Source organism: Sus scrofa, chromosome 1 (assembly GCF_000003025.6).
Source record: "Sus scrofa isolate TJ Tabasco breed Duroc chromosome 1, Sscrofa11.1, whole genome shotgun sequence".
NCBI classification, from domain to species: domain Eukaryota; kingdom Metazoa; phylum Chordata; class Mammalia; order Artiodactyla; family Suidae; genus Sus; species Sus scrofa.
The window spans coordinates 140,377,917-140,402,860 of record NC_010443.5 but is presented as its reverse complement, the minus strand read 5'-3'; the positions used below and the strand labels follow the sequence as shown (position 1 = coordinate 140,402,860).

The 24,944-nt window shown below is 42.4% G+C and overlaps 1 protein-coding gene across 1 annotated transcript in view; it reads left to right on the top strand.

Annotated features, from left to right (window-relative positions):
* The window catches only part of GABRG3 (gamma-aminobutyric acid type A receptor gamma3 subunit), a 609,132-nt gene that overhangs the window by 61,732 nt on the left and 522,456 nt on the right, over nucleotides 1–24,944 (top strand). The window contains exon 3 of the mRNA XM_021098602.1: nucleotides 6,818–6,885. Coding sequence (XP_020954261.1) covers nucleotides 6,818–6,885 — 68 coding nt within the window. The remainder of the gene's footprint in view (nucleotides 1–6,817; nucleotides 6,886–24,944) is intronic.

The window sequence follows — 24,944 nt, the reverse complement described above, 5'->3', positions numbered from 1 at the left end:
GGGGTTCCCTTGTATGTTATGTGTTTCTTTTCCCTAGCTGCTTTCAAGATTTTCTCTTTGTCTTTGATTTTGGTCAGTTTGATTCATATGTGTCTTGGGGTGTTCCTCCTTGGGTTTATTTTATATGGTACTCGTTGTGCTTCCTGGATTTGAGTGAGTGGTTCCTTTGCCTTGTTAGGGAAGTTTTTGGCTATTATCTCTTCAAATATTTTTCTGTCTTTTTATCTCTCTCTTCTCCTTCTGGCACCCCCATAATACGGATGTTGGTGTGTTTAACGTTGTCCCAGAGTTCTCTGAGACTCTCTTCATTTGTTTTCAATCTTTTTTCTCTTTTCTCTTTTGCATCCATAATTTCCAGTAATCTGCCCTCCACCTTACTTTTTTGTTCTTCTGCCTCCAGTATTCTGCTGTTGGCTGCTTCTAGTGAATTTTTTATTTCAGTTATTGTATTTTGCATCTCTTTTTGTTTACATATTATGTGTTGTATCTCTTTGCTCAGTGTTTCCTGTAAGTTATCCATCTTTGCCTCCAGTTTATTTCCAATGTCTTGCATCATCTTCAGCATCAAAATTCTAAAGTCTTTTTCCTGGAGGCTGAGAATCTCCTGATCACTTAGCTGAATTTTTGGAGTTTTTCCTTTCTCCCTCATCTGAGTTACAGTTCTCTGTCTTTTCATTTTTATAGGTTTGTGGTGTGGTGACCTTTTTACAGATACTAGAGTTGTAGCCTCTCTTACTTCGGGTGTCTGCCCCCCTTGTGGCTGACGTGGGTATGGGGGGCTTGCTGTAGGCTTCCTGATGGGAGGGGCTGATGCCTGCCCACTGGTAGGTGGAGCTGATTCTAATCCCTGTGGTGGGTGGGGCTTAGTCTCTGGCTGGGATTAGAGGCAGCTGTATGCCTGAGGGGTCTTTAGGTAGCCTGTTTACTGAGGGGTGGGGCTGTGATCTCACCTGGATTGTTGTTTGCCCTGGGGCTTCTCAGCACTGACTGATGGGTTGGGGCCAGATTTTCCCAAAATGGCCACCTCCAGAGAGAGGCCGAATATTCCCCGGAGCTTAGCTTTCAATGTCCTTCCCTCGCAACAAGCCACATTCACCCCTGTTATCCCAGGATGTCCTCCAAGAACTGTAGTCAGGTTTGACCCAGATTCCTATGGAGACTTTGCTTTGCCCTGGGATCCAGTGCACATGAAAGTCTGTGTGCGCCTTTTCAGAATGGGGTCTCCATTTCCCCCAGTCCCGTGGAGCTCCTGTGCACAAGCCCCACTGGCCTTCAATGCCAGATGCTCCAGGGGCTCTTTCTCCCAGTGCCGTATCCCCGCACAGGAGGGTTTGATGTGGGGCTCAGAACTCTCACTCCTGTAGGTGAGTGTCTGTGAACCATTTAGTTATCAGTCTGTGGAGCTTCCCACCTGGGAGGTATGGGGTTGTTTATATCATGAAATCGCCCCTCCTACCTCTAGATGTGTCTTCCTCTTTTTCCTCTGGAGTAGGATATCTTTTTTAAGGTTTCCAATCCATTTGGGTGATGAATGCTCAGCCTTTAGTTGTGAATTTTGTTGTTTTTAGGTGAGAAATTGCGTTCCGGACCTTCTGTTCCTCCATCTCAATCCCGTCTCAATACGTACCCCTTTATGACACCCAGACTAGGTCCCTGAACAGATAACTTTTTGGGCATTTTGGTAAGAAATGTCAAATTTTTTTCTCTATGAGGGGTCAGATGTTTGTTTATTAGGAATTCTGTACTATCTTAAATGTGGTTTTGGATGTCTAGCCCCAAAGAAATTGACATGAAGAATTTTTTTTTTCATTAAAATATAGTTTTTTACTTTTTACCATAACTAGGTTTCTTTTGTGTCCATAGTAAACAAGACAAAGACTCTGTTTACCTCCAGGCTTTAAGTGGCATTTGGGAAAACAGAGGTTAACCATGTGCCTCTAGGCTAAGTAGTCAGATCAACCTTGCACTGTGTTCTTCGCCAGAATAGGCCGCTGTGACTGGGGCCATTTCCTTTGGTGTGTCTGGGTCATTTCCTCAGCTCATGACTGATAGTTCTGGGATGATTGTTCTAGGATGAGGAAGCCAAGGACAGGTGGAGAAAAACACACCACCAGGTATCTGTGATGTTTTCACAACAGAGGCAAGTAGAACTACAGTCTACATAATTCCTATTTGGTTACCGTCAGTCTTTTGAGGGAGCCGATTCTTAGTAAGGCTTACCCAATGCAACTGTGTAATGTTTATGTGTGCCACACAATTTATGAGTTTATTCTTCTTCTCAGTCCTATGAATTATGAATTTTTAGGAAATAGTGATCTCCAAATAGGTAAGGTAGAATCACATGAAGAATTGAAAGTGAAACCATTTTTTTTTTTTTAATGGCCACACCTGTAGCACATGGAAGTTATTGTGCTAGGGGTCAAGTCAGAACTGTAGTTGCAGGCTTACACCACAGCCATGGCAACACTGGATCTGAGCCGTATCTGTGATCTACACTACAGCTTATGGCAAAGCCAGATCCTTAACCCACTGAGCAAGGCCAGGAATCAAACCTGCATCCTTAGGAACACTATGTTGGGTTCTTAACTCGCTGAGCCACAATACAAACTCTGAATCCATTTTGAACTAAATGTAAGGCATTCAATTCCATCAGCTCTGTTTTACACTTTTTTTTTCCCAATCAAATCTGCCCTCTTTTGCTCAGAAAGTTATTGTTCCCTCTCTTCCTGTTCTTGGCTTTTTTTTTGTTTTTCCCCCCCTAACCTCTGTGTAACTCTTCAGCCTTTCCCCAACTCCCCGTAGCTTAATCTTTTAAAAAAAATTTTCTGGTAAAATACCCCTAACATAAAATTTACTGTCTTAACCACTTTGTTTTGGCCGTGCTTGTAGCACGAGGAAGTTCCTGGGCCAGGGCTTGAAACTGAGCCACAGCAGTGACAACGTTGGATTCTTAACTGCTAGGCCACCAGGCAACTCCTGTGTTAACCGCTTTTAAGCGTACAGCTCTGTGGTGTTAACATTCACATTGCTGTGTACCCATCACCACCAACCACCTCCTGAACTCTCTTCATCTTGTGTAACTGAAACTCTGTATCCTTTAGAACCAACCCCCAATTCCTCCCTCCTCCCAAGTCTTGGCCACCACCATTCTCCTTTCCGTCTCCATGAGAGTGTCTCCTCTAGAGACCTCCTATGAGTAGAATCATACAGGATCTATCTGGTAGTGACTGCCTAATTTCACTGGGCATAATATCCTCAAAGTTCATCCATTTTGTAGCACATGTCTACATAGACATATACATGTATTTTAGTTTTTCTGTGTATTACGATGTGTTGATATCTCTAAAAACTCTTCCTGGCTGGGCAGAGGCTGACCTTTCCAGGCTTAGCCAGTTCTCAGAAATGGCAAGGATCCCAGCCTGGAGCAGGGCTTGGACATACAAACTAATCCAATCTAGGGCCATGCTTCCTCAGTGTACTCCCCAGAGTAGACAGTGCTTTTCAGTTTTAAGCCTCCCAGGGCCAGGTGACAGGCCACTGGAGACCACCTCTACAGCCCAAATCCTGCAAGAATTGTTCCAACTAGCCAGACTAGCCAATCCCTGTGGTTTACCCTGCCCTGTTGTGCCTTCCCTTTAGAGATCCCCATTCAGATCATGTCCTAAGTGCCCCTCCCTTGCCCTCTTTTCTGCCTCCTGATCTCCTTAATGTCTTTCCCATGCAGTCCTGCAAAGAGGGCCAGACCTCCTCTCTCTAAGACCTATGAGAAAGTAAACTTTGTTTTCCTCAGCTTCTCCTGGCTGTTCTGGACTGACCATCACATAACACATACAAAAAGGCTGAGTAAAATTCCATATGTTGATACTACATTTAGTTTACCCTCCATGAGCACTTGGATTGCATTCACCGTTTTTGGCTGTTGTGAATTAAGCTGCTATGGACATGGGTCTACACATATATGTTTGAGTTCCTGGTTTTAATTCTTTGGGTGGAATTGTTGGGTTATATGGTAATTCTGTGTTTAATTTTTTGAGGAACTACCATAATGTTACAGTGCCTGTATCATTTTACATTCCTTCCAACAGTGCACAAGGGTTTGAATTTCTCCATATCTTTGTCAGCACTTGTTATTTTCTGTTTTTTGGTAGGTAGTTTGTATTTGAGTAGTAGCTGTTATAAGGGATGTGAAGTGGCATCTCGTGGTTTCAATTTGCATTTCCCTACTAATAATGTTAAGTGTCTTTTCATGTGCTTATTGGTCACTTGCATGTCTCTTTGGAGTATCCTTTACCCACTTTTAAATCAGGTTGTTTTGCTTTGCTTATTTGTTGTTGAGTTGTGGAAATTCTTTTTATTTTTTGGATATTAACCACTTACCGCATATCAGATATATGATTTGCAGATGTTTTCTCGCATTCTGTGGGTTGCCTTTCCACTGTGATAATTGTGTCTTTTGCTATATGGAAGTTTTTAATTTTGATATAGTCCAATTTATTTTTTCTTTTATTGCTTGTGCTTTTGGTGCATGTATAAGAAATCTCTGCCAAATCCAATGTCCTGAAGCTTTTATCCTATGTTTTCTTCTAAGAATTATGTAGTTTCAGAGTCACTTTGAATTAATTTTGCATTTTGTGTAAGGTAAGGGTTCAACTTCATTTTTTTGTTTGTGGATATCCAATTTACATGACACCATTCGTTGAAAATACTTTTCCCCCATTGAGTGGTCTTGGTATCCTTGTTAAAGATCCTTTGTCAGGGCTTAATCACAAGTCTTTGAATTATAACGCTTGAGCTTCCTGTGGCCAGTCTATTTCCTGGGTACTGGTGTCAGAATCACTTTCCTAAATGTTCCCTTTGCTTTAGCATGATGCTGCTTAAATGAATATTTGCTTAAAATGGTTTATTCCCCCCAGGTTTTATGTGTTCATGTTTGCACATGTGTATGTTTGCACACGTGTGTATTTTCCAAACTCTTATCTCCAAAAGCCTTCTTATACTGTTGCACTTAATACTCATTTGTCACTTCGCATTGCAAGTTGTTAAGGCTTTATATCTGTAGGTCCGTTTTACTTAATGAGATTAAAAGCTCTGGAAGCCTAAAGTTGAATAAATACCATGAAACAGCCAGAAAAGTCTTTTGCAAAAAGTGGATCTTCAATTGACTGACTTCACACAGAATGTGTATAACATCACCAAAGGTTATGTAGCATTTGGAGAATTTGCTGAATCCAATTAAGTTGAAGAAAGATGCTACTTACTATTCATAGTAGTTAGCATAGCTCAGTCTAAAAATGAAGAACAGTCTTATGAAATTTAAGCACTGTATACAGAGTACACGGAATTGCATTGGGGTGTTTTCTACACTGCCAACAGCTCTTTGAAGCTCATGTGACTTGGTTGTACTGACGGGTGTCAGAGTAGTTGGCTCCAGTTCATAGTCATTATTTGCAGTTTCGTGAAGGTCTGTACTGCAGAGCTCAGGCTGCAGATTTCTGGGTACATAATTCAACAACAGACTGTGAGCTTCAAGCACACCAAGAGCTCCAAGTCTGCTGGTGAATGATGAGCTCTGTGGTGAAACTAAAGGAAACTCGTTACAATAATTGTGGATACAAATGCTCTTGTTTCCATAGAAACACTCTGTGTTCATGGCCAAAGGTTCATGTTCCTCTAGGGTAGTGAGATCCTGAAATTGGTGCTGTTCTCTCCTTTATTAGTTGCTGGGGAGAAGGAGCCTCCTCTTTTACAGATGGCATGGACTCCTGGCTCAGAGGTTGGCTGTCTGACGAATCTCATTACTGGTCTCCCAAGTTCCATTCTGCCAAGGAAAAGGAAACTGATTTTCTTTAAGGTTAAATGAGCCAATTTTACCTCTGATGCACAGGGTTAGGTAGGAAGTTTTCTTGTTACATGAATTTTACTCCTTCATAGTGGAGACAGTAGTTCCTTAATAAAAATGCTATTCCTTATTGAGTTATAGTATTTGAGGTCTGTGATTTGTGGGTGTGTGTTTAGGTTATAATGATAACAATTATCAGTATTTCTTAATCTCCTTTGAGATGTCTACTCTCCAGATCTTTGCTTTGAGTTGCAACCAGGTGATGGATAAATAACTTGAACTGTCTGGTTTTACTCATCACTTGGTTTTGGCTTTATAGCATAACTTTGACATTGAATTTCTTACACGATGTCTTATATTTTGTCTTTTTCTATTGTCTTTGCCATATAATCAGCTAAATAAGTATTAAAAAGTATCTGTATAGTCACCTATCACTGGCAACATGCAATTTACATGTGTATTTTTTCTTTTTATCCTGGGGCATATGAAAGTTCCCAGGCTAGGGGTTGAATCAGAGGTGTAGCTGCCGGCCTATGCCACAGCCATGGCAACACCGGATCCAAGCCGCATCTGCAATGTAAGCCACAACTTGTGGCAACACCAGATCCTTAATCCACTGAGCGAGGCCAGGGGATCCATCTTGAATCCTCAAAGACAATATTGGGTCCTAACCCACTGAGCCACAGTGGGAACTCCACAATTTATATTTTCTTTGCCATATAATCAGCTTATTAAATGTTGAAGAGTATTTTTACTGCAACTTGCAGTGTATAAGCACCTGGTTTTTCTTAATCAATAAGTACAAGTAAGACTCTTTCATCCTTTGAAAATGGTAATGACAAGGCAAGTCTCAAAGAAAAATAAACGCCTTTCCAAACTACTCTTGAAGTGTCAGTGTATGAAGCAGAGGAGGTTGAGCAGCACCTTCCTGGGTCTCTCTGGCACAGTGTATTAACACCCATGTGTTTTTCTCCACAGTAAAACCGACTGTAATCGATGTTGACATCTATGTTAACAGTATCGGTCCTGTGTCTTCAATAAACATGGTAAGAAGCAATTTTCTTTTCTGATCCGCCATCTTTGAATCAGTTCCTGTTTACTCAGTTCTCGTCGTGAGCTCTGTTCGAGGTTTATCATGCAGTTTAAAGTTTGTAACTGACTTTTTCAGCGGGTGGCATTTGTTTTGGTAGTTTAAATATTGAAAATGGTACAACTCAAGGAGCAGGGATTGTGCAGAAGGAGTAAGACGTTGCTTTGATGATTAAAAAGTATCCCATCCCCATCTTGTCCCTGCATGGATGTGCTGCAGGTAGATTTCCAGGTGACATGATTTGCATTTGTGCAGTTATTGGCTGTCATTGATATTAGGGATGAGTATAAATGATAGCTTTCTTAAGTTCGTTTTTTCAAGATCCAAAGACCTGCATTTTTGTGTTTCTCAGGAAAGGACCTAACATTACCTAGCTTACATTTCTGTCTTCAGTTTGAACTCAAGGCTAAATATATTGCCATTTTTAATAAGGGGAAGTATATGATCAAGTATGCAATTTTCCCGAGTAGAGGAGGGTCTTTTCTGATGCAGAGGCAAAACAAGCTCCATAGGTAACTGTTTACAGGGTGAAAGGAGGCCATCCTTGTAGGAAGTGCTTAGCTCTTGGGAAGGTCTTAGAATGTTGGCGTCCATCAGGGTCTCCTCACAGGTGCCACAGGCCGGGGTGGGCCTCCCTGTGCTGAAGATGGAGGATTCCAGGATTCCTTGCAGGCCTAGTGATGGCAGGAAGTCCTAATGCTGGGACTTTCTCTGTGCTTTCCTAATTCACAGTGGCTCCTGGACTTGGGGGACATATAAGGCCAAGCAGGGAGGGGTTTGCAAAATGTCAGCTTAAGATGCCATCTTTTCATTGTGGAGTTCTGTGACTGGGTATAACCCTTCCAAGTTAATAGTGAAATCATTTCTTTTCATTTCCAGGCATTAAAAGTGTTCTTCTTTTCTCTGAAGATATAAAGGTTCCATGTGGGGCTAAAATTCTAATTGTGGGTGACTCACTTAAAAAAAACAATCTGCAGCATTCCTGCTGTGGCACAGTGGGTTAAGGGTCTGGCAGTGCCACAGCTGTGGCATATGTTGATCCTGGGAACTCCCTATACTGAAGGGCAACCAAAAAAGAAAAAAAATCCCCCATGTCACCCATAAACTGGAGATGGGGTGCTGGCAAAGGGGTGAAATAAATAAAAGGATTCATTTCACACAAACTGTGGGTGGCAGATTGTGAAATGTAGGCTATAAATGTAATATTACCTTTTCTTGATAAATATCATTCAGTTGACCACATAGAGTAGTTGCTTTTGAGTTTGTTTCTTATGCTGGAGTTTAATTTTCTTATATTAATTTCACAACACTCCATTCAGACACTAGATTTTGTCCTAACACTAAAACATAAGGGACTCCGTAGATGTGTAGCCACAAAATTGTTTTAGGAAGAGTTGCCTGTGCCCAACCTGGGATTTTCGTGAACTCCTGTACTCGTGAGCTCCACTTTGTGTCCAGGCTTAGGCTTTGCCAGTGGAATTGATGGATACTTCTATATGAAACCCATAGGCTGCAGAGGTGGCTGCAAGTGACCATCCCCGCCCCTAACCCCCAGGGTGATAAGGACTCAGCTAATAGCAGGCACCCCTTTGGGAAAGCCCAGCAGCAATTGGAATAGATTTCTCTGATGAGGTCTTCTTAGTCTGAGATGTGGCTGGTAGGCAGCAGGTGGCTCGGTGGGACAAGTGGGAAGGCAGGTAAAAGGCAGGATTGCAGGTGTGTGATGCCATCAGGGACTGAAGGGCTGAAGGGCATGTTGTTTGAAGGCCACGTGGATGGGTGGAGTGGATGGGGGCAAGATCTGTGGTGAAGTGTTGTCCTTGGCTCCGGCCCAGACAGATCCTTCCTTAAAGAAGCAGACACGCCCCACTGAGGCACGTGCAGGTCCAGCTTCATGAGAGCCTAGTTCAAATCCAGACTCACAGAGAAACCATCATGGTAGCCTGGGGGCCTGAGCAAAGGCAGATTCAAGGCTGAGCATCCACAGGCAAGAACATGGAATACCTTTGAGGGAGGTTTTGGAGACCTCTGGAAGCAGGAGCTTCTGAGTTGCCTCTTTTTTTAAATTTAAATTTTTAAAAAGACTTATTCTGGGGAGCGGGGCGGAGAAGTTTTAGGTTCGCAGCAAAATGGTGAGGAAGGTACAGAGATTTCCCCTGTACTCCCTGCCCCTACACATGTGTAGCCCCTCCCACTATCAATATGCCCCAAGAGAATGGGACCCTTGTTAGTCAGTGAACCCACATCAACACGTCATCACCACCCAAGGCCAGAGTTTACACTGGGGTTGATGCTTGGTGTTGTTCATCCCTGATTTTAGACATGTGCAATGACATGTTTCAACCATTAGAGTATCACACAAAGCAGTCCCACGGCCCTAACAGTTCTCTCTGTGCACCTGCTTCATGAAGGATGGGATTTCAGCTTTTATCTTCCTGACACTTTGCTAGGAATGATATAGGGCTTCTTCTCACATTGCTGAATACATCACACATACCCACTATATCTATGAAACCAAATGACATACTTTCAAAAGAATGTGAAGTGCATTAAAGGGGACCTCATGAGAAATAACAGCAATTTAAATGTAGTGAACTGACTGTTTAAGTGGGAATTGGGGATTGAGTCAGCAATAATCAAAAAAGAATATGAGAGAGATTAAAACAATCAAATTAAAAATGTATATTACGGGGGAGTTCCCATTGTGGCTGAGCGGGTTAAGAACCTGATTAGTGTCCCTGAGGATGAGGGTTTGATCCCTGGCCTCACTCAGTGGGTTGGTGCAAGCTGCGGTGTAGGTCGCAGATGTGACTCAGATCCAGTGTTGCTGTGGCTGTGGCATAGGCCAGCAGCTGCAGTTCTGATTTGACCCCTAACCTGGAAACTTCCGTATGCCTCAGACGCAGCTCTAAAAAGAAAAAAAAAATATATGTATATCTATATTTCTCATATTTATTATAGGAAAAAGGCATAGTTTGGAGATGTGTAGAGGATTTAAGGATGTACATTTTTATTGGGATTTTGACCATAAGCTAAAGCCTGATAAAATTAAGGCTTTCCCCCCTCCAGATATTCATTTAACAACCAAGAAAAGGGAGAAAGCAACTATTTCTTCTTCCTCTTCCCATTTTTCTGCTTCTTTTATTGATATTATTAATACCAAAGATTCAGTTTCAGGCATTCTCTCTGCTACGTAAAAATGAAGTTGCACTTCAGTCACTTGTTTAGTTTAACAGATTGATTTTCATTGTCTTGTCTCTTCCAGAGTTGCTTCTGCTTTTTTTCTAGTTTTAGAGGAGTTTAGAAATGGTTCGGATGGGTTGAAGAGAATCTTTTTTTACAAAGCTTCAATCACATCCTCTGTCTTTGTCATTATAACCTATCTAAAGGTGCCCAATTCCTGCTGGAAATTGTGCCTGGTTTGTTTCAGGCCTTGTAGGAAGCTGCATTCAGGGAGCTTGAGAGTTTATTTTTGAGACTATTCACTGTAAGAAACATTTTAGGAAAGGAACAAAGAAAACTAGTGCTTTGGAACCTATCCTTTGCTAGCTACCTGTCTTGTTTGATCTTCATGAGATTGTGGGAGAGAAGATACTGCCTTTCCCACTTCTTTGTGATGAAGGAGCTGAGCTCGTGGGCATGGAGACCTCAGAGCAGGAGTCCTGACCTAGCCCACTGTGTTCATGTAGTCACTGTGGCTACCTGGGGCAGCACCTCGAGACCTATAGCTCTAACCTGGAACTTGAAGTGAGAAAGGGCTCTGGGGTGAGTCTCATGCTAATAAGATAGTTTACTTTTTATTAAAAAACAAATTAATAGACTTTATTTTTAGAGCAGTTAAAAAAAGGTTCCCCAACTTTGTTGAGATATAATTGACATGTAAGGTTATGTAACAGATTATGTAACATGTAACATATTTAGGGGGTACAGCTTGGTGATTGGCTATACATGTATATTATGAAATGATTAAAACAATAATTTTAGTTAAGGTTAACCATCACCCCACATCATTTTTTTTTCTGTTTGTGTTGAGAGATTTTAAGACTGCTCACTTAGCAAGTATCAAGTGTATAATACCATATTGTTAACTATAGCCGCCATGCTGTACGTTACACCCCTGGAATTTGTTTATTTTAATTCTGGAAAACTGTACCCTTTGACCAACATTGATCCATAAGTACCGACTCCTCCATCCTTGGAAACCACCAGTCTACTTTCTGTTTCTGGGACTTCAGGTGTTTTAGATTCCATGTATAGGTAAGATCATCCAGTATTTGCCTTACTCTGTCTGCCTTATTTCATGTATTATAGTTTAAAGTTTACAGAAAAATTGGGTAGGCATCACAGAGAGTTTCCATATGCCTCTGCATACACAAATGCGCACACATGCGTACACACACACACACACACACACACTCCTTCTATTATTGACATCTTGCATTGGTGTGGTGCATTTGTTGTGAGTAATGAATGAATATTGACACATTATTAATTGAATCCTTAGTTTACATTAGGGTTCACGTTTGGGTTATGCACTCCATGTGTTTTCACAAATGTATAATGACATGTATTATGTATTCACCATTGTTGTATCATACAGAGTATTTTCACTGCCCTAAAAATCCTGTGTGTTGCCTGTTCATCCCTACCCTCTAAGCCCTAACAGCCACTGTTCTTTTTACTGTCTCCATAGTTTTGCCTTTTCCAGAAAGTCATATAGTTGGGATCCTCAGTATGTTGCCTTTTGAAGTTTTGTTTTTTTCTTCCTTTTTCACCGCCCCAGGGTATATGGAGTTCCCTGGCCAGGGATCAAATTCAAGCCTCAGTTGTAATGTATGCTGCAGCTGAGGCAACACTAGATCCTTAACCCACTGTGCTGGGCCGGGGATTAAATCTGCATCCCAGCGCTCCAGAGACATCACTGACCCTGTTGTGCCACAGCAGGAACTCCAGTATGTAGCCTTTTAAGACAGGCTTCTTTCCCTTTGTTTTTAAAAGAACTAGTGTGGGCATTCCCTGGTGGCCTAGCAGTTAAGGATTCCAGTGTTATCACTGCTGTGGCACGAGTTTGATCCCTGGCCTAGGAACTTCTGCATGTTGCAGGTATGACCAAAAAAAAAAAAAAAATAGTATAAGTTACCTGAGGATATCCTAGACTTAACGTGATTGAGTCAATATGATGTGACTGTAACAGCTGGTTGTGACAAGGCGTCAGCCATATATCAAGGAGGCGGGTGTGTTGTTCATAGGGACAGGTGAAGAATCACCAGACTGTGTTCCACTATATAATCCATAACCAAAAGTATAAAAATTTAGGATGGCATGCAGCCAGGAGGGGCATAGGGGGTCAGGGTTGGGGGGCGGCCATGGAGCTCACTGTGACATCTGTGAACCTTGTCCCCATTCCTTTAATTTTTGGCTGTGGTTTGGGGAGGTGAAGTCAGTGACCATGAGGAGTCACAGAAGTCCTGGAGGGAAGATAGTAAATTCCATTTCAAAAAGGACCATTAGCATTAGAGGATGACCATTGCTCTGTAAAACTTTTCTGAAGGCATCTAAACTCAGGAAGGTCCAAAAGAAGTGGCAACTGCAGCACCACGGTCTTTGCATTTATGCTGCTGAAGATTCACCACAGTTTTTGCATCTGTAGTTTGATACCCTTCATTAGTTTAGGAAAAACATTGGCCATTATTTCTTAAAGTATTGCTTCTGCACCATTCTCTCTCTCTTCACATTCTGGAACTCCAATCCTATGAATGTTAAGCATTTCTTCCAGTCCCCTTTGTCCTTTAGACTTGTGCTTTCCTTTCCATCCCTTTGCTTTCCAGGCGTCAGTCTGTGGAAACCTTCCAGCCTTACCTTTCAGCATCCTGAGTTGCCCCTCCTGTGTCTGTTATCCATTAAAACCTTCTGTTGAGTTCTCGATTTCAGTTAATGTAGTTTACATTTTTAAAATTTTAATTTCATTTTTTCTAGTCAATGTCAGTTCTCTGGTGAAATTTCCTATCTTGCAGTCTTTTTTTTTTCTCTTTTTAATTTTATCTTAATTAATTAATTAATTAATTTGGGGGCCACATCTGCAGCATTTAAAAGTTCCCAGGCCAGCAATTGAACCTGAACCACAGCAGTGACAATGCTGGTTCCCTGACTTCTAGGCCACCAGGGAACTCCCCCTGTGAAATATATTTTCTTGAACATACTAATCGTTAAATTCACAGCTGATAGCTATAGTATCTGGCCACATGTGGTACCGTTTCACTTGTGTCTTATTGCTTGGCCCCAGTTTCAGTCTGCCTGGTGATTCTGATTGTGTACAGATGTTGGAGAGACTTCAGGCAATGTTCCTTCTCATGTCTGGAGGTTGGAGCTGGCCTGAGGGCTGTCCTGACCCTTGTTGGGGCTCAGTTGGGCTCTGGTACCAACACCTTTCCAGCAAGCCTTGGACATAGCTCCCCAAGGGGTCCCAATTGAGGGCTTAGGATGCTTCCCAGGACCACTCCAGAATGGTCCAAGAATCTAATTTTTATATATCTGGCAGCATCAAGTGGCTAAAAATTCTTTTCTTTAAAAGGAATTTTTATAAGAGTGTTTAAAAGCTGCCCCATGCAGCTTAGTCTGTGAAGGTGTTGAGGGAAACCCCCTGTTGTCTGGCTCATTTCCCCGCGGTTAAATGGGAATGATTTTTGGAACTTAAAAAAAAAAAACAACTCTCCAAGAATGAGAAAGAAGAAGACATTTAAGGGCTTGAAAAAAAGTAATAAAGCTTTTATTTATTTATTTATTTGGCCATGGTGCACAGTGGCTTGATGTGGGATCTCAGTTCCCAGACCAGGAATTGAACCCAGGCTATAACAGTAAAAGTGCTAAATCCTAACCACTAGATCACCAGGGAACTCCCAAGAAAATAAAACTTTTTAAATCAGAGATCCACTTAGCCTCACTCTATAGCAGGTGCCCATTTGATGGTGAGCCCTTGAGACCAATACCTGCAGCTCTTTTTGGTCCCCTGGGATGCAGTTTGAGGGGCTCTGGAGTGTTTCTCAAATGAATGCATGAATAAAAATCACCTTCAGACTCTGCCTCTCCACATTTTCACCCCTTCTGGTGTGGGAGATGCACATACGTATCCTTCTAGTGTCTTTAGGTTACACCTTCATTAGTGAATAGATCCACTTCTCTTGCTCTAATTTTATTAACTAGCAGTTTTAAGGGCTCCCACTGCTGCAGGAATTTAATTCTGATGATAAACCAGTAGAGGCTGTTGAGGTCATCACCCAAACTTATGGCTAAGGAGCTTAAGGTGTAGGATCCTCAGGTCATATCTCAAAGGCTGTGCCTGTGGAAAGATGATAGAAGCAACACCCACATTTTAAAATGAAAAGGAAATCAGTGTGAGCTCTACTAGTGGGCAAGACTCACTGTAATGCCAGTGCATTTCAAATTTACACTGTATGTCTTTTTTGTTCTCCTGAGTCTTGGAACATTTCACCATTTTATGCAAAATGTCATTAGAGATGCTGCCTTGTAAGATGGGGCATTTGTGTCCCTTTGTGAATAGAGGTGAACTTTTTAGCAATTTAAGAACTCTGAGACAGATGTTGTAAGACAAAACTTCTGCCCTTCCTTTGTCAGCTATGATTTGCACACCAACTCCTTGGGATGTGGGAGTAGCTTCTTTTTCTTTTCATCTCGAACTTTTCCATTTCTGCTGGTTATTTCCCAATTGATAGCCCTCATTCTTCACTATATGGGCTATATTATGGACTCCTGAAAAGAGCACTGTCTTTATATTACCTGTAAAAACTATTTTCTTGGAGTTCCCTGGTGGCTCAGCTTGTTAAGAGTCCAGCATTTTCACTGCTGTGGCTTGGGTGGCTGCTATGCTGTGGGTACAATCCCTGGCCCCAGAACTTCTCCATGCTCTAGGTGCAGCCGAAAAAAAAAAAAAAAGAAAAAAAAATTCCAAAAGGAAAGGTCCCCTACCTCTGCTGACTCAAATTCACATGTTCAAATCTTCTTCAAGATGTTAGAATGTGACCTTATTTGAAAATAGAGTCATTGCAGTGTAGTTAGTTAAATTGAGGTCTTAATCCAATATGACTGGAGTCTTTATAAAAAGGTGAAGTTTGGAGACAGACATGCACACCCAGGAGAGCACCATGTGAAGATGAAGGCAAAGATTTACAAGGCCAGGAATGCCAAAGGTGGCTAGCAAACCATCAGCAGCTGGGTGAGAGGCCGGGACCAGATTTTCCCACAAAGCCCTCAGACAGAACCAACCCTGCTAATGCCTTGATGCTGGGCTTCCAGCCCCCAGACTGTGAGATAGTACATTTCTGTTGTTTGAGCCACCCAGTTTGGGGTCCTTTATTATGTTAGCCCTAGCAAACCACATTTGGGACCCGTGCTCCAGCTTGAAACAACACTGGATCCTTAACCTACTGAGTGAACCCACATCCTCATAGAGACAATGTCATGTCCTTAACCCACTGATCCACAGTGGGAACTCTGGAAGTAGAATTTGAATCCAAGGCTGAGCCCAGGGGTGTGAACACTGCTTCTGAAATTCCCATGCTGTTAACTCGTTCTCAAAGAGCCAAGCTGGGTCCTGTGACCAGCCTGGCATCTACTCAGCTCCTGGGAAGTAAGGCTTTTTAAGTGGGCATGGGGGTGTTGAGGGGGACACTGGACAGCCTGATGTGGAAGGGGGAGTGGCATCCCCCCTCTGCCCGCAGGAAGGTACCCACCAGTTTGGGTCCTCTGGTCTCTATGCCCCATGTTACATGACTAGGGGTTGTGAATCCCAAATCAAGATGAGTGCCATGTATTATGGTACCCATGTCAGCACTGTGGCCAGGGCACCTCTTCATGAGTGATAATCACTTGTCAGATCCACCTCCCCTAGGAGCCTCGAAAGCCAGAAGTCCTGCAGGGCACAGACCTGTGTTCTCTCATCCCCCAACATAGCACAGATGTATGACTCAGCACAGGCTTCCAGCCAAGGCGTGGGGTAGTGAGGACTAATGGGGAAGGAATAAAGCCATCTGAGAAGCAGCTTCATAGAACTGGGTGTGAATATTCAAGGTTGACTCTAGGGGCAGAGTCTTTTGTGTGCTGTTTACCATCACATCCTAGTATCTGAACAGTGCCGGGCACAGAACATTCCACCTGTGTTGGCTGGACATGCACATCTTTATCTTTTGATCCAGATTTGAGATATCCAAAGTTATAGAATGCTTTCTCACCCTTGTGATTCTTTTTCTTCCAGTTTTATTGAGATAGAATTGACAGACAACAGTGTAGAAGCATGAGGTGTAAAGCGTAATGACTTATGAAATGATTACTGTAAGTTTAGTGAACATCTGTCATCCCATACACATACGCAGTTGAAGGGAAAGAATAAAAAGTTTCTAGTTTTATACTATTATGGTCAGAAAAGATACTTGGTATGGTTCAGTCTTCAATTTATTGAGACTTGTTTTGTGACCTGACATGTGATCTGTCTTGTAGAATATTCCGTGTGCACTTGAAAAGAATGTGTATATTGCTGTTTTTGGATGGAATGCTCTATTAAGTCTATCTGATCTGATATGATGTTTAAGGCCAGTGTTTCTTTATTGAATTTTTTGTCTGGATGATCTGCTCATTGGTGTAAGTAGGGTGTTAAAGTCCCTTAGTGTATGATTGTGTTACTGTCAGTTTCTTCCTTTATGTTAATTATTATTTGCTTTATGTATTTAGGTGTTCCTGTGTTGGAGGCTATATCTATCTATCTATCTCTATCTATCTATCTATCTATCTATCTATCTATCTATCTATCTATCTATCTATTTATCTATCTATCTATGCACACATATATACACACGCAATTGTTATGACTTCTAGTTGGATCAGTCTCTTTATTATTCTGTAATAACCTCCTTTGTCTCTTGTGACAGTATTTGTTTTAAAATCTATTTGATCTAAGTATAGCTACTCCAGCTTTCTTTTCATTCCCATTTGCATAGAATACTTTTTCCACCTCTTTAATTTGTGTCTTTAGATCTAAAGTGAGTCTCTTACAGGCATCATATAAATGGCTCTTGTTTTTTAAATCCATTCAGCTTCCTTCTTTATGACTTTCTTTTTTTTTTTTTTAGGGCCACACCAGCAGCATATGGAAGTTCCCAGTCTAAGGGTTGAAATGGAGCTGTAGCTGCCAGCCTATGCCACAGCCACAGCCACATCCATGCCAGATCCGAGCCATGTCTATGGCTTACACTGTAGCTCACAGCAACACCGGATCCTTAACACACTGAGTGAGGCCAGGGATTGAACCTTCATTTGTCATGGATACTAATTGGGCTCCTTACTGCTGAGCCACAATGGGAAATCCAAGCCTCTTGGTGACTTTCAATTGAAGCATTTAGTCTATTTACATTTAAAGTAATTATTAATAGATATGAACTTATTGCCGTTTTGTGAAATTTTTTGGGGGGGTTGTAGTTCTTTTTGTGTGTTTCTTCTTCTTTTGATCTCTTCCATTGTGATTTGATGGCTGTCCTTAGTGTGGTGTTGAATTCCTTTTTCTTTTGTGTGTGTTTATCTATTACACACTTTGGTTTGTGGTTACTATGAAGTTCATCGTAGCAATTACATATATACATGATCAGTTTAAGTTGATCTCTTTAATTTCAAATGCATTCTAACAACCCTGTATTTTTGCTGTGCAGCCCACCACATTTATTGTTTTTGACATCATATTTTACATTTTCACATGTTTTGTTTTGTGTATCCCTTAACCACTTTGGATATAGATGATTTTACTGCTTTTGTCTCTTACCTTTCCTAGTAGTTGTGTAAGTGGTTGGATTACTTACTACCTTTACTATATATTTGCCTTTACCAATAGGTTTTTCCTTTCATAAATCTTATATTTCTAACTGTGTTTTTTTCTTTTTTACGTAGAGAATTTTCTTTAACATTTTTCTTAAAGCTGGTTTGGTAGTGCTGCATTCTTTAGCTTTTGCTTGTCTGTGAAACTCTTTAACTCTCCTTCAGGTTTGAATGGTAGCCTTGCTAGGTTGAGTATTCTTGGTTGGAGGTCTTTTCTCTTTCATCACTTTAAATATATTGTGGTACTCTCCTCTGGCCTGCAGAGTTCCTGTTGAAAAGTCAGCTGGTAGTATTATGCAACTTCTCTGTTTCTTTTCCCTTGCTGCTTTTAATTTTCTGTCTTTATCTTTGATTTTTGCCATTTTAATTACAGTGTGTCTTGGTGTGGTCTTCTTTGGGTTAATCCTGTTTTGGACTCTCTGCACTTCTTGTGGGTGACTGCTTCCTTTCCCAGGTTAGGGAATTTTTCAGATATTATGTCTTAAAATATGTTCTCTTCCCCTTTCTCTCTCTTCTATTTCTTAGTCCCCTATAATGTAATGTTAGTGCACTTGATGTTGTCCCAGAAGTCTCTTAAACTAGACTCAGTTTATAAATTCTTCAGGTTTTTTTTTCTGTTCAGCATCAGTGATTTCCACTACTCTGTCTTACAGCTTGCTGATCCATTCCTCTGTATCAAACAGTGTACTGTTGATTCCTTTTAGTGTATTTTTATTTCAAATATTTTGTTCTTCTACTCTGTTTGCTTTTTCTTTATATTTTTTGTTTGTTAAACTTCTCACTTTGTCCATCCATTCTTCTCCTGAGTATATTGAGCAGCTTTGTCATCATGGCCTTGAAGTCTTTAATCATTTGGACTGCTTATCTTTACTTCACTTAGTTCTAATGAAGCTTTATCTTCTTTCTTTGTTTTGAACATACTCCTTTGTTGCTTCATTTTGCCTAACATTCCATTTTTATTTGTATGTATTAGGTATGTCAATTACATTTCCCAGTTTTCTGGTAGTGGCCTCAAGTAGGAGATATCCCAGCAGCACACTCTCTTCTGGTCATCAGAGCCCTATGAACCCGGAGTGCTCCTTATGTGGGCTGAGTTAGCCTTTCTTTGTGGCAGGGTTGACCACTGTGGGTGCACTTGGAGATGGTGTGACTCCCTAGCCTGCTCAGCTGCCAGCCCTGCTGGGTGAGGCTGGGTCCTGGGGATCCACTGGTGGATGGATCCAGATCCTGAGGCAGCCAGGCAAAGATTGGAGGAACCTTCAGCTGGTATCAGCTGCCTGGTGGATGAGACTGGGTCACTGCACAACTGACTGGGTTGGGGGTCTCAGGACTGGTGCTGGGCTGAGGTTGGGTGGGTAAGATCTCAGTGGTAATAAACTGGAGGGAGGATTCCAAAATGGTCCTTGCCAGCACCAATGGCATGTTAGAATGAACTCCCCCAAATGCCTGCTGCTAGTGTTTATTTCCCTAGGGTGAGCTTTCATTGCTTTCTGACTCTCCAAGATCAGCAGTTGGGTCTAACCCAGCTTCTTTCAAATGACTGCTTATGCCCTGCATCCTAGAGGGTGTGGTGGGGTTTTGTGCATGCCCTTTAAGAGTGGAGTCTCATTTCCCACAGCCCCAAGGCTCTTCTGAAGTTAAGCCTCTCTGCCTTCAAAGCCAAATGTCCTGGGGTCTTGTCTTCCTGGTGCAGGACCCTCAGGATGGGAAGCCTAATGTGGAGCTTGGACCCCTTGCTCCTTGGGGAAAACCTTGCAATTGTTATTATCTTCCTGTTTATGGGTCTTGATGATACCATATCTCTGCTGCTTCTACCCATCTCGTTGTTCCTTCTTCATATCTTTCATTCTAGAAAATCTTTTCTGCTTGTCTTCAGGTCATTCTCATAGATAGTAGCTCTGTATATGGTTGTCATTTTGATGTACCCATAGGAAGAGGTGAGCTCAGGGTCTTCCTACTCCTCCACCTTTGCCACTCCAGTCTGTGATTTTTAACCTGGTAGGTATGTGTACACCTTGCCTCACTAAACAAGTTGCATAGTATATAAAAGAATGAAAAGAAATGTGTTCCTTTGTACTTCTGTCTAGATGCTATTCAATCAGTTCAAACTGATGGAAAGATTTAGGTTTTTGGAAAAGATACAGCAATTCAAAATCATGTTTGTTAAAATACCATTTCCTGTAGAGCTGTAATGCTGTCCATGGGGATTACTTTTCCTACTCAGGCATCTGATGTTTCGACAATTTTTTTTTCATAGAAATGACCACTAACATCATTTCAGATCAACTACAGTGGAATTAACTTAGGTTGCAGAGTCTGGGATTTCTCACATGCACAGATACCACGTGACACAGTGGCAGCAGCACAGGACTTGCTCAGGATGTCCTTCTCAGGGGTGGAGTTCTGTGCCAAGGTTTCATCCCTTCCCATACCCTGACCATCTTTTGTGAGGAAGGGGCACCATGAGAGTAAAGGCCATGTTCATGAATATAGGCCCTTCTTCTTGGTGTGGTGTGTTACACATTACTGCTCTCCCTCTTTCCTCGAGCTTTTGACAATGCTGGGTTCACCTGGTCCCTGTAGTAGGGTAGGAAAAATGGCCCAGGTCACAGAAGCTGCATGAAACCTGCCTGAAACTTTCCCATTTGGGGAATGAGCACCATGCTGTCCCTAGTTTGGATGCAGGTGATGCAGGTGGCCGTTCAGGAGTGTGCTGGGGCTCAGCCCTCCAAAGAGCTGAGCACAGGTGCACACAGGGGATGGGAAGTGTCAGAGTGACCTTGCCCCGGAGTGTTGGTAAGGAATGAGGAGGAGGAACAATGATTGTCAAGAGCAAGAGTGAAAGGTGCATGCACGTATTCTTGGTCTCTCATTTGTGAGCAGTAAGGAGGTGAGCAAAGAAGACAGGCCCTCAGAGGAAATGCACGCTTTCCCTCTGTGCCCCCAGGACTGTGGGCACTAATGGAGAGCACTTCATTCTCGTGGGGGCTTTCGGCCGTTCATGCACCTGGCACCTCCTAAGCTCTACACTCTCTGTCTGCTCAATGTCTCTGTCCAGCCCTCCTCCTCCTGACTAGCCTGCCCTGGTGGAGCGTTCTCACCAGCTGTCCCTTGTTCTTCTCTTTTGTCTCCTCTGCTCCCTGGACACTTTGCTCCAGGAGCTATTTTCTTTGTTTGTATCTTTAATTCTTTTCGCTCTCTCTTCAGGCTTGCACCATATTTTGCCCAGGTTGTTTCCTTAATGTCCTAATTGGCTTTCCTGTGTGAAATGTTCTCTCACTTCCATATTGACTTCACACAAGTCCTGACTGCAGCTGTCATTCTGAAGGCGGTTCTGAGTTCATTGCACTTCTTTTCAAAACTCTTGTGTGGGTCCCAGGTGCCTGCAGAACAAGCCTCCTCAACTAGTGCTGTGGGTCTTCCAAGGTTTTCCTGCAGCCTCCCTCAGCCTCACCTGCCCACTGTGTTCCCAGAGATGTGCTGTTTTGGTCATGGTGAACTAACTGCCCTGCCCCTGCATTCACTTATATCCCTCTGCTCAGCCTGATTCTTTCTTCGGTTGACTAGTTTTTCTTCCTGTAAAGATGGTATTTGCTCTTCAAGGCTCATGTTGATGCCTTCCCTCACTCTCCAAGATACCACCAGCATTCAGTCAAAATCTTTTTTCAGCTACTGTTGCAATAAAAACAGACAAGATGTGGAGTTCCCTGGTGGCTCAGTGGGGTGAGGATCTGGTGTTATCACTGCTGTGGCTCAGGTCACTGCTTGAGTGCTGGTTCAGTTCCTGTCCCAGGAACTTCTGCATGCTTCAAGCAGAGCCAAAAAGGAAACAAACAAAAAAACAAAACAGGACAAAGAAAACCTCTCAGTGTGAAGTTCCTGTTATGGCTCAGCCAGTTAAGAAACTGACATAGTGTCCACAAGGATGCAAATTCAATCCCTGGCCTCACTCAGTGGGTTAGTGATCCAGAGGTGATGCAAGCTGTGACTTAGGTCAAAGATGGTGGTTGTATCTAGCATTGCTGTGTAAGCCAGCAGTTCCAACCCCAGTTCAGCCCCACCCTGGGAACTTTGATATGTCGCAGGTATGGCCATAAAACAAAACAAAAGCAAAACAACACAAATAAAATCCAAAACAAAACAGAAAAACCTCTCAATGTATGTCTGACCCCATACATTTTATAACTTCTCCTGGAGTTCACTGCTAAGGAGCTGTGCTCTTTTTGACTTGTTCTACAATTTTCAGGGGTTCAGTGCACCTGGAAGAGGTTTGCAAAGTTCAGTTAAAAGAAAATAATCTTCAAACTGGAAAGGATGTAATTCAGTCATTTATTTTTAAATACAAGGGTCCTACCCCACAACAGTCATGAGTCTAGGGTCCTAAAAAAGTGTCTGTGTGAGCACAAAGCCAGAATCCGTGATATTGGATAAATTATGGAAAATAAGACAGGTGCTGGATGAGGATGAGTAAATGCTTCCTTGATTTTCAAAAAGGACGTAAGTCAGAGAAATCAAAGTTCGATGATTCTCAGTGATGCCTCTCATACAGTTTGGTAGCTGCTCCATGATCCATAGTTGGAAAGTGGTGGTCTCAGGAAACCAGCATGGGCTCTGTAATGCTCCTCTTGGAGAGAAACGTCGAGGATGGGAGCTGGCTTGAGTGCTACAGAAATGTTGGAGTTCTTGTGTTGAATAAGAGAGGGAGGTAGAGGAGAGCAAGTGACCCTCAGTGTAAAAACACACCTGACAGCCCAGCCACTCCTTGCTGGCTGGCACCATAAAGAGCCCCCTGTGCTTCTTGCTGCTTGGTAGTTAAATGTAAGGGACGACATATCAGGTCACACACACTACGACCCTGAATCCAGCTCACAGGTACAACCATGGTATGAAGATGTCAGAAGGAGCTCTTCATAGCACTGAGTTCAATTCTCCAACCATCAAAATCAGCTTTATAACTCAACTCTGAGTAAGGCCCACTCTTGGATAGTTCATTGCTCTGTCAGGAAAGCACAGATTTTTTCTTTTGTCAGAACTGTATTCCTGTTTTAAAATAAATATCAGGAGTTCCAACTGGGGTGTAGTGTGTTAAGAATTCCTCTGAAGTGGCTTGGGTCACTGCAGAGGTGCATGTACGATCCCTGGCCCAGTGCAGTGAGTTAAGGATCCAGCGTTACTGTAGCCGTGGCATAGGTCACAGCTGTGGCTCAGATTCGATCCCTGGCCTGGGAACCTCCCATGTGCTGTGGGTACAGCCATTAAAAAAAAAAAAAGAAAAAAAAAAAAAAAGAAAAGAAAAAAAAAAAAAAAGAAAAGAAAGGAAGGAAGGAAGGAATCAGACCATATGGATGTGAAGTGCTGACCTTCACACCTTTCCTAGGGGCCACCATTAATGATGTGCAGTGGGTTCAGTGATTCTTGTCCAGCTGTGGGATTTCCTCACAGGCATTTAGCTGCTCACCTGTGAGAATCTGCTACTGGTTTAGTCTCACTGGGAATGCCTTCCTCATTAGACACTATCCCCCTCCTCCTGAGGCCTCACTTTGTCCGGCTTGGTTCTCCTTCCCTTGCTTTTCCACGACCTTGCCTTTGCTTTGGTGGCTCAGCTGCCCAACTCATGTTCATATTGCCCTGTGGCTCACATCAGCGGAGTGGGGCTGGGCTCATGTCCTGGTGGGATGGGAATCCAACTGACCCACCATTATCTGCTGAATTTACTCTATGGGCTGCCAGGCACCCAGGCTGGGAGGATCCTGAGACATACCTCAGTCTGCACACACCCCACTGCTCGCTGCTTTGTCCACTGAAGAGCACAGGAAATTCTGCAAGAGGACAGAATGGGAGGAAAATAAACAGCTGGGTCGTGGAGACAGACAGATTGCACCCTTGCTCCAGTAGGGCAGAGCCACCTGCTCCCAGGTCACTGAGGTGCCTATGGATACCTTGGTGCTGGGGATGTTCTTGGGGAGAAGAAACCTGCACACAGTGGCTCCTGTGGTCTCTTCCAGAGTGAATGTCCTATGATTTTAAGACACAACAAGGAAAGTTTGATTTTATAAAACTGAAGAAGCTCTTAAAATTTCCTACCAACAATTAATTTTGCCAGTGATTTGCAAGATTTGCAATCACTTACCTTTTGTTTCTAGACTCTCTAATCTGCCCCATCCTTCTTCTTCATAATAGTGAAATCTAAAGATAGACTTGTCCTTGAGCTAGGCAAAGAAATGAAAATGAACTGGAGTTATCAGAAAAAGCAGTAAAATACTGTTTTCCTTTTTTTTGGCTTCAAAGTTACAAGTTAGATATTTCGAGAAAGACATTTGAATAAGAAAAGCAATTAAGATTTAAGCCTTTGAAAGGAATTTACATGAGATAAAAAAAAAAGTGACCCTGTGAATTCAGTTCCCCTTTCTTTCGCCTTCTGAAATTGTCCAGCCTTCTCTGAGTCACAATGTCCTGTTGAAATTGACCAACGAGACCCCTTCTCTATGAGGAACTGACCTTTCAGTGAGGTCCCCTGCTGGGTGAAAATGCTTGCAGTATGCAGCATTCATAGACTTACTTATTGAAAATTTCTTTTTCTCCCTAGCTCTCTAGCAGTGTTGGCCACTGAAGAGAGAACTTTAGATGCCATATGCACTATACACAATATTCCTTATTTGACAATTCTATAACTTGAGCCTCTACTGAGGCTCATAGTTTTGTTTTGTTTTTGCTTGTTTTTTGTTTGTTTGTTTTTTTGACCATGCCTCGGCATGGGGAAGTTCCTGGGCTGGGAACAGAATCCGTGCCACAGCTATAACCAGAGCCATGGCAGTGATGATGCCAGATCCCTATTTCCCTTAGCTACAAAAGAACTCTTCTCCTGAGTTTTTTTCCCCTAAGCTACAGGCATGATTTCTGACTCATTCCTACATCTTGTGTGGCTGTCCAGTAACCACACCTCACTCCACTAGTTCTTAACTCAGCATCCTAACTGGGCCATTCAGACTTACCCTTCTTGGTTTCCATAATGTTGACAATATATTTACTTACAAATTCAGCTAATCAAAATAAACTGATGCACAGTTGGGATCATCATTGATCTTGTCTTTTTTGTTCTCAGTCTTGTCTGGGGTGTGCTGGCCAGGTGATTCTACAACT